Source organism: Akebia trifoliata, chromosome 11 (genome assembly GCF_017979445.1).
Source record: "Akebia trifoliata isolate Shusen 1 chromosome 11, ASM1797944v1, whole genome shotgun sequence".
NCBI classification, from domain to species: domain Eukaryota; kingdom Viridiplantae; phylum Streptophyta; class Magnoliopsida; order Ranunculales; family Lardizabalaceae; genus Akebia; species Akebia trifoliata.
In genome coordinates, this window is record NC_141385.1 from 3,965,084 (window position 1) to 3,974,667 (window position 9,584).

General features: G+C 35.6%; 1 protein-coding gene across 4 annotated transcripts; it reads right to left on the bottom strand.

The window, feature by feature from the left end:
• Window positions 1–2,114: 2,114 nt before the first annotated feature.
• LOC147390435 (protein NUCLEAR FUSION DEFECTIVE 6, mitochondrial) lies at window positions 2,115–7,371 on the bottom strand. Of its 4 annotated transcripts, XR_015182662.1 has the most exons (4): window positions 7,033–7,354; window positions 6,829–6,950; window positions 2,635–2,769; window positions 2,115–2,404 (listed from the first exon to the last, which is right to left on the bottom strand). XR_015182662.1 is itself a non-coding variant. In XM_086457994.1 (3 exons), exons 1-3 carry the CDS (start codon window positions 7,176–7,178, stop codon window positions 2,385–2,387), a joined length of 288 nt encoding a protein of 95 aa, XP_086314120.1. In that variant the 5' UTR covers window positions 7,179–7,343; the 3' UTR covers window positions 2,115–2,384. The 4 variants fall into 4 exon arrangements, 3 of the variants coding, with proteins under 3 accessions (XP_086314120.1, XP_086314118.1, XP_086314121.1); XM_086457994.1 differs by lacking the exon at window positions 2,635–2,769 and having other exon boundaries at window positions 7,033–7,343; XM_086457992.1 differs by lacking the exon at window positions 2,115–2,404 and having other exon boundaries at window positions 2,415–2,769; window positions 7,033–7,353.
• Between the last annotated feature and the right edge of the window lie 2,213 nt (window positions 7,372–9,584).

Sequence of the window (9,584 nt, forward strand, 5' to 3'; positions counted from 1 at the left end):
TTGAGAAGGTTGAGCAAATCCTATCAAGGCCCTCCTTGGAATACTGGATCTTCTCCTGTCATCTTATTAGCTTTTACTGATCGAAAAAACAAGAGAGCATTTTACTTCATATTGAGAAACATTCAATGAAGGAGTGCATGAATCTAGGAAAACACCCCAAATTATGGAACAAAGATGAAGGAATGAAATTAGGCCAACCCTATCATGCAGAGTTACAATGGATTACAACATGATTGACCAACTCACCATGGGATAATTCTTTGGGGTATTTCTTGGCAATCGATATTTAGCTAATGCCCCATTGTTCTACATACCATTACCAAAGTTGTGCTTTGTACTTAATCCTCATTTAACTTATTTACACCATTTCCTTCCAAGTGGTCTTCCATGGTTTTCTGGTTTTGCATGTACACTCCTAGTCCTATCAACCAACAATTAGTCTGAAAATAATATACACCAGAAGACCTTTTCTTGAACATGAGTAATCACTTATACATCTTATCAAGGATTTATTAGATTATCCGTGAATCTACATTTTGCAATACCTCCACAAAAATACTAATGAGAGGCAGGCCAAATATAGTGAGACAGGAAAGAGTAACTTTATTGGCTATAGAAGCACAAATATGCTCATAATGTATTTGTAAGAGATGCATCACATCTTAAAAGAAAACACTAAACAGAATGCACATACAAACAGAAGCTCTAATCATACCTAAACATTTACTTAGTCTAAGCCTTGGGTAAAAGTGCAATAGGTGATTTATGAACTATTTCAACATGAAAGGATATCAACACTGATCCTTACAAGTACTAGTAAATAAAGGTAGACAACCACTCCCAGAGAAAAAATATCTTTAAGAATACCCATTGAAAACTATTAGGGTTCTCTGCAACTTTTAAAGAATTGGAAAGTTTCTTCAACCCACCTATAAAAATAGCTCTTTCATCCTTTTTTTTGTTTTTTTTTAATCTTTATCAAATAAAAGAAGAAAAACGAGAAGCTATGCAAGCCACCCAAAAACAAAAGGAAGAGAACAAACAAAGAAAAAAACAACTCAGGACTGATCCCAACTAAACATAAAACAATAAAAAAAAAAAAAAAAAAAAAAAAAAAAACTCATTTGAATTCCTCAAATTTCCTCCAAGAGAACATCAGTCCCAAAATATTCAAAATAACCTAATACAGGGAGTGCTCTTTCCCTTCAAAGATCCTACTATTCCGCACCATCAATACACCCCGACAAATAGTAAAACAAATTAGACCACAAAATTGTTTTCTTGATAGCACTTGCTTTTAGGTGCCAGGTTCGGAAAAGATCCAAGACTGAAAAAGGAAAACACCAAGAGATTTTGATTGGTCAAATAAAATGAGCCCAAACATCCCTAGCAAAAGGACAGTGATTGACCAGTTCCCCGCTTGTTTTGCACATTAAACAAAAAGCTTTTAACTAAGTTGGGACTCAGGAATAAGTCTACTAGGGTAAAAAACAAGAATAAATCAGGCTAGGTTTAAGATTGAGTAATTGTTCCTACCAGGTGGTGTTATGATATTCTATCATCAAATCCCATTAGAATATTAAATCACCAAACCCCATATTAATATCATCTATAAATCCACGAAAAAGTAACCATAGGTTCACAACACATTTAAGATTTATGTAGTTCAAAATACTAAAAGATTACAATCATGAATCCAAGTTAAGATTCAACTGATCAAAACCATCAAATTCAATGTCATTGCATTGGCGTCATTATTTGATGCATCATTGGTAAAATGGTCACCATCATCTTCATTAGAGCCATCTCGTCTTACTAGTGCATTATCTGGAACTGGTGATCTCCTTTTTCATTTTTCTTGATTTAATCATGAAGTTCACAATTTAATTGATAAGTTTGTAAAAGCTGCAACTTATTGAAAAAGTTGCAATTAAATCAATGAAGGAAACAGATTCACAATTTAATCGTGACTTCTTCAATAAGTTACCGAATTGGGTTCATGATTATATCCCTCTAACATGACCCTTTGAGCTTTTCCAATTAGTCACATATGCCACGAAGTTGCCAAAAAAATTACTCAGACTAATGAGTAGTTAATGTTTGAAACATAAATATGAAATAAATAGCCATTGTATTAATCCAACAATCAATAGACAAAATTCACTTAGAATATAATCTAAAATGACAACATTGTATTCTCAAATAAACAGAGTTCCAATGCAGGTCTTCACATTAATCTATCATGGCTTTCTCCACAATAAGGATAAAGAAGAAGAAGAAGCTATGTTGCAGATCATTCAATTACTTCTAAACTATTGGAAATCTGTCTTAGAATTGCAGGGAGTATTGTACAAAAAACTTTGCTTGAATCCACTGGACATTCATCATACGTCATCATTGCAAGCTGATTGAATACAACAGATCAGTAATTCAGTAGGCCCTTTGAGTGATCATATTAACATCAACATTATGAAAAAAAATAGTCAGTTTAGATTAAATAAATATTTTTATACGGTGTTTCATGTAATGTTTCTAAGCTTCATATCTAGAATAAAATATTCGAAGAATATCAGCACTAAATTTAACTTGTGAAAACCAACAAAGTATCTAATAGTTCTAGACTTGAAAGCTCACAAAAACCAACTCAGCTGCCTTGCAGCTCATTCAATACTTGAAGTTATCAGCCATCACTGTCTTAGAATGAAGGAATTCTGTAGAAAAAACTTGGCTTCAATCCACTGGACATTTATCACACGTCATCGTTGCAAGCTGATTGAATACAGTGAATCAGTATGATGCTGTTTTATATATACTAGCAACATTATTTTTTTATAAAAACAAAAAAAATATTTTTTAATTTAAACATTTTGAATGCATCTCTTGTATTGGATCGTTCCAAGTTACATACCAAGAAACAACAAACAGAGAATGTGCCCACAAAATTGAAAATAGAGAGAACTCTTATTTCCACACCAACTTTTACTTACATCACACCAATTAAGGAAATTAAACATCACATAACAAATAATAATAAAGAAAAATCAAATATTTATCATGATTTTTCTTCTAGGGTTAATTAGAAAACCATGAATGCTAATATAACAAAGGGAACCAAGAATTCAGTTTGTCCCAGCCAACTATATCTTTTTATTACATGCCTCCGGTGCATGGTCAGATGGAGGGAGATATTCTGTTTTGTGGGATTCCTTAGAAAACCCATAGGACGCTTCAAAACTCCGATTGTTCCCATCTTCATCAAGCCCATGTTTAACAACATGGGCATGTACTTGCCCCTTCTTCAACTGCTCTAGCGACGATACACACATTGTACAGGGGCGGTAATGTGAACTTGTTAAGCTTGGTGTGCAATCATCATCTTGCAATAAAATGATGTTGTGCTGTGCGGGTGAGAGATTTGGTAAAAAACCTGCACAGCCTAAGGCCCTGTGTGGATACACCTCTCCATGCAAAAGCAAAAGCTAAATCACTACCCGCAAGAGCAAAAAACCTCTCCGTGGAAGAGCAGGTTCTTGGAGCTTCTCGACAAATAGCAAAAAACCTATCCCCATAAGAGCAAAAACCTCTCCGTGCAAGAGCAAAAACCTATCCAAACATTTGCTAGCTCCCCGCAGGGGCAGAAGTCGTCAAGAAGCTCTATCCAAACGCATAGTAAGTTGTTGAAGTTTGGGTTCGCATAACACTTGACCAGGAAACAAGTGATGCAGCAGTCCTAAGAGAGGTCATCTCTTACAACAGAGCATGAGGTTGCTTGAGCTGTTGCAGAGATGATTAATCTCTTCCAATAACTGCATGTAGCCACTGGTGCATCTTTTTCAACAATCTCCACTGGTGCATCTTTTTCAACAATGGAAAACAAGAACAAGAAAGGGTGCGAAGACAAGGAAGAAAGAGTTGGGTGGACAAAAAAGGGAAGGGTTATTCTCACCCCCTAAACACTTGTTAATTTCATGAATGGTGCATCATAAGCAAAATATAACTTCTCAAAATAAGTACATATACTAATTTATCTTGGTTGGAAGCTCACATCTAATTCCCTAAACACATGGATCAGGAGGACCTCTCTTCTCCATCATATGGAATTAGTTAGTTTCAATAACCTCAAGCACAAGAAAAGATATTTATCTCTTTCTTTTTCAACTATAGATTTTACTGAAAAAGTAAAGGTAATAAAAGGACTGACCCAATTAGAGGTAGAGATGAGTAGGTGATCATATAGGAGGCCCTAAAATAAATATGGGGAGACAAAATCCACACCTCTCAAAAAACATCACCCCTCCTTAGTAACAATAAAATCTCACCTAAAGTCAAAATCTTCAAAAAACCACTTATATTCAATAAAGGTCCACTAATGCATAAGTTTTTTCTCAAAGAGAACAATATTCTGAAACTCATCTCCATTGCCATAAAAAGATACTTTCGTATCTTTCCTTCAAAATGCCCTAATAATCATAGGAAGAACTCTTCAAAGAATGCCATCTTTGGACGACATAGTTTAGCTGATCCATCCGTCAAACATCTCTCCTACAAATCTCGCCATAAATCAAGATATCCGAAAATGACTGAAAAACAAGCACATAAGTTTTCTAGCTCAGCTACATTAAAACATATGACAATTCACCATATCACAATTTCTTTACACATGAAGAGAAGTCAATTATAATACTTTTGGGTAATAGGAACCCAAGTGTAATCAATTAGGGAGCCAAGCTAAGCAAGAAAACAATCTTTGAGAGACTTTAGAAGCCCAAATATGAGAAGTGGGAAATGATGATGTAGGAATGACATGCCAACTGTAAAAGGAACTAATAAAGAATCAACTGTTCTTTTCTTAGCATTTGAGATTCTTCGGCAACTCATGGTCTTCCAAATGGGCTCTAGCAGCCTCAACACACAAATTTGGCTTCAATGTAAATGGCATAGCCAACTTACAAAAAGCTAGGTACCGAAGCAGGAGATTGAGCTAGAACAAACCATCGGGCCATGTTCATTTTATTTGCTTGCTTCATGGATCTTCTCAACCTAGTTGGAATTAATTAGGTTCTCAAACGAACCTAACAGGCAGAGGTATCATGTAAGAACATATGAATATACTCCATATACAGACATACTTTGGATGGAGATTATTATAGAACTTCTGGAAAATTGATTGGTTTTCTAGGCATGAAAAAGCTACAGAAAGCCTTCATCTTTCCCTCTAGATAGTTATGCGGTGTGATACTTTTTTATCTCTTAATCTATACAAACGAGTGCTACTAAATGCAGGTGGTCCAAGATACTCAACACCTTACGGATCCTTTGGACTCTCAAGAGGATGATAAATACATCCCTTTTTCCAGCTTCTCTGCCAGCATATTCAATAATGATGGATCCTTTGCATTTGAGTACTCTGAGTACTAGGTAACATATTAAACAATATCCATATCAATCTAAGGTTCCACAAATAAGCTATTAAGCCCCACACTACCATTTGACGTCTTTTGATTAGGGTTTCAACGTGGTCCGGTTCAAAATGTGAACCGAACCAAACCAAACCGGTAGGTTTGGGTTCATTTGGTCTGCTTTGGAAGAAGTTTCAGTTTGGCTATGGGTTAGGTAAATGCAGAACCCTTATAAAATAAATTATTGTATGTTAAATTTAATATATATATATATATATCATATGTATTCGATTTCTACACCCAGGTTTCAAATACAAAATCCAAGTCGTTAGTCTAATCCACCTGCTTAAAACATAAGTAAAATACAAACACAGGTCTCTTTCTTTTTATCTTAAAAAATTACAAAAAAACAGATTTAATACTGTTTGGAAGCAGGTTTATAGGATATTGGAAACCCAAGAACCGAACCAGACCGACCTTAGTTTGGTTCGGTTCTAGGGTCAATTCGGTCCAATTCTGGCTCTTCGTTTAGTGGAACCAACCTAGGTCGGTTTGGTTTCAATTTGACCCCAAACTGAACCAAGTTGCACCCCTTACTTTTGCTTAGTTCATGCAATGGCTACCCTATCTGTGTTCAAATATTTATCGCTTGGACATCACCCTTACTTGTATGCCCATTTACACAATAAGTCACCTGATCTTATCAATCTATTACCAACTTTTAGGTTAGGTATGAACATAACAAAGTTCTTCTTATAAGAATGAGCATTGATTTCCAAAACCTACTTCGATAAAATATTCCAAGATAAGACACCTTCTGCCATTGTATAGAACAAAAGCAATGAGGGAATAATATGAAAAGCATGGCCTTTTATACGATAAGTTACATTGACAAACAGGAGAAAGTACTCAACTTGCTTAGTCAAAATTACAACTCTCAATATTATTAATGAATAACTGCTAATGCAGGTACAAAGAGGCAATATGAACCAGCTTGATTAGTTGGTGAAAAAAGAAGTCTATGGGTAATGATATATTGAGACCAACTAGGTTCAATTCCCGCCTGAGTTACTGCTCTCGTTAAAACCAGGCTTACCAATCAAAAAATAAAATTAATAAGTCATAAATAATGTGGAAATCCTCCGATACCAACTACAGCATTGGCCAACTTTTCTAAACAACAATAGAATGACTTGATCTTCTAGAACTAAACCAGATAAAAAAAAATGCTTTTTTATTATAAAAAATAGAATTAAAGGAGTGCCACTCAAACTAAGTATACAATCGGTAAGATCACATCTAATCTAGCAATTAAAACCAACTTTATTGACAAAATCAATCAATCTGATTCAGCACAATTCATCATTTTCTACTCAAATTATCAAACAGGGGAACGAAATGAATCTTTGTCAAAAGGATGAGAGATTACCTTCGGGAAGACGACCATAAGCCCGACGAGATACCGATAACATCGAAGTCAGCAATGCAGAAGCAGTTACAGTATGAAATGGCATCAGAGAATCCACACAGCAACTCAACTCAACAGGAGACCTTCAAATCAGTATAAAAATGATAAATTTAACAAATAAACAAAGATGTAGTTAAGATTTCTCAACAAAAGTAAAACCCTAACCTAAAAATGCGATGAGAAAGAGGTTTTTGCGTGGGGATGCCAAAGGAAGATCTAGCAGCTCTGGCTTCCGCTTTGATTCTCGCGGCTGCATTGCGGAAGGAGCTGGAGCGAAGAATGGACCTGGCGCAGGAAGCAGAGACAGACATGAAGCGAGAGAGAGAGAGAGAGAGAGAGAGAGAGACGTTATCTCTGGTTTAGATTGGTAGGAAGAGAGACAGAAATGGAGCAAATTGAGTTAGTTTTTGGGTTTAGGGTTTTGGAATAAATTCGTACTTAGCAGTTGTAGTCTTTAGAGAACAAGGGAGTTATAAGGGGGTGATTTAGATATACCCCCTTTATGTTTTCGTGAATGTTTGAAAACCCCTATGTTTTCAAATTGATGACATGCTCCTTGACCTCAGTCTTCTTTTACAGACTAATGATGAATAATCTAAATGCCCTCATGTTCAACCTCTAGACAAGAAAGCCCTTGATTTTTCTACTCAACCTTGTTGTAATCCCTTTTAGAAAACCATGGATTTTGATTCTCAAAATTCATCTTCTTTTTTTTTCCTAGATTTATATTCACCTCAAAAAGATAAACTTTTCATCTACAACATGATACCAACCCAACCGGTACATCAAAAATACCTAGGTGTTAATTGTATGGAAAGTTAAGCCCATATCACTTTGTGGTCGTAGCATACCAGTATGCTTCACAGTCAATGTCTGTGATGGTCCATTTTGTACCGGCTCGTACTTTGGTATCCTTCTTTTAAGGCTTCTAGGCAATCTTTTTCGATTCACTAGTGACTCTTCCCAGGTTTAAATCCAAAATGTAATATTGGCTCTGATGCCAAATGATATTAAACCAATACAACAAAAATACCTTAGTATCAATGGTGTGGAAAGCCCATATCTCTATGGGGTCATAACAAAATCAAACAGTGAGCCTACCATTGAACCATTCAACCGCACGACACAACTTTTGTTGTAAGGGCGATGAGAAGAAGGAGAATAAGTCAAAAGGATCTTACTTCACTTCCTCCAGCCAGAGGTTTTTTAGTTCAGCCATAGGCTTACTTACCAGCCTGAGTGCCATCATATATTGCATCAAAGCATGGGTTAGGTTCGCAGCATCAAGAAGCATTAAAGAGCTAAAAAAATCCAGACTTCTCTGATGGAAAGCCACAAGATACCCTTCGTGCTACATATATGATCCACACTTGAAGTGCCCATTTGAACTACCTATACCGGAATTAGAGGGTTTTGAGCTTGAATTTTTGAAGCCTAAAGTATTTCAACTTCTAGAGTTATATTGCACTTATCAGTACTCTGTCTTTAAAAGAGATATTTATCAGAGAAAGATTAGTCCAGAACATGCTTACAAACTATCCACATCTCAAGGCCCTGAATCTACTGGGCAGATCATAGAAAGTAAACTCAAGGTCACTTTTCCATGCTTTGGATCTTAGGAGATTGAAGGGGTTGTGTGGGACTTATGCAAGGGATCGCGCTTTTTAGCTCCTAGATTTTTAAGTATTTCGAATACTAAGACATGGTGCTCTTTCAGTTAAAAGAGTTTAAAAGGCCTAGTTGAGGTTTGACTTGGATTTAGGATTCCAAGCTAAACCCACTCTCTATCCAATGGAGCTTGGAAATGTTCTTTGGGGTCTCAATTAATGGAGCATAAAGCTTAACATCATTCTATTCTACTATATCATTACGAATCATTAGTCCTCATTGTCAATATTTCTATCGTACTTGGAATTGAATCTAGAATGCCTCCTTAGTTCTTAGTTTTTATCACAAATTTGGCAAATGAATTTGAAGTAGTGTTTAAGATTGATATGCATGGTTAAATTTCTCCAACATATGAATTCTAAATATTTTTTTGTTTCTTTTTAATCTTAGGTACAAGTTCTGAAAACTTGATGCAGTTTTTAGGAGCCTTGTATTTATTATTAGTGTATCATCAAGTTCTTGTTATTACATGTACGTTTTATATCCTTAGAAGAAGACTTGTTCTACGAGCTTCCATGACAATGGGTAAAACGATCTTGTCTATTGACATTTAAGGAAGGCTAAATGCAAGCTCCCAACCATTGTGATCATGATTTTCTTTCCCTCCGTATTGGATGTATCAATCATACAGATTTGAGTATACTATATAATGCTGGAAATTTATGTTCTCAGTATTTGACCAATTACTGTTCCTTAATTCTTTTTTTTTTTTTTTCCTACATAAACTGATGTATGATTGATTTCTATCTTATTTAGGGATTCTTGTTATTCTTATTTCATTGTTTTAGCAATTCCCAAGAGATCCAGGATACCATCAAAGTTCCCATTTTGTTATCTTCAAGATAGTTAAATTGAGGGCTTTATAGGAAGCATTCAACAGATGGATCTGTTGAAATTCTTGTTTAGACATGCAGCGGTTTAACAGTAAGTGATCGTCAGATCGACCTCAAGTGATTACTTCTAATCCCTAATCCCATGGGCAGTTGAGGATCTGGCAAAATTTGTGCGTGCCACTTCACGTGTTGAAATGGTATACCAACTGATGTCCT

Coding starts and splice junctions, on each gene's coding strand:
- LOC147390435 (XM_086457994.1), bottom strand. CDS start 7,178: ATGTCTGTCTCTGCTTCCTGCGCCAGGTCCATTCTTCGCTCCAGCTCC. Junction 6,951..7,032: donor CTTTCTCATCGCATTTTTAG/GTTAGGGTTTTA, acceptor ACTGATTTGAAG/GTCTCCTGTTGAGTTGAGTT. Junction 2,405..6,828: donor TTATGGTCGTCTTCCCGAAG/GTAATCTCTCAT, acceptor GTATTCAATCAG/CTTGCAATGATGACGTATGA.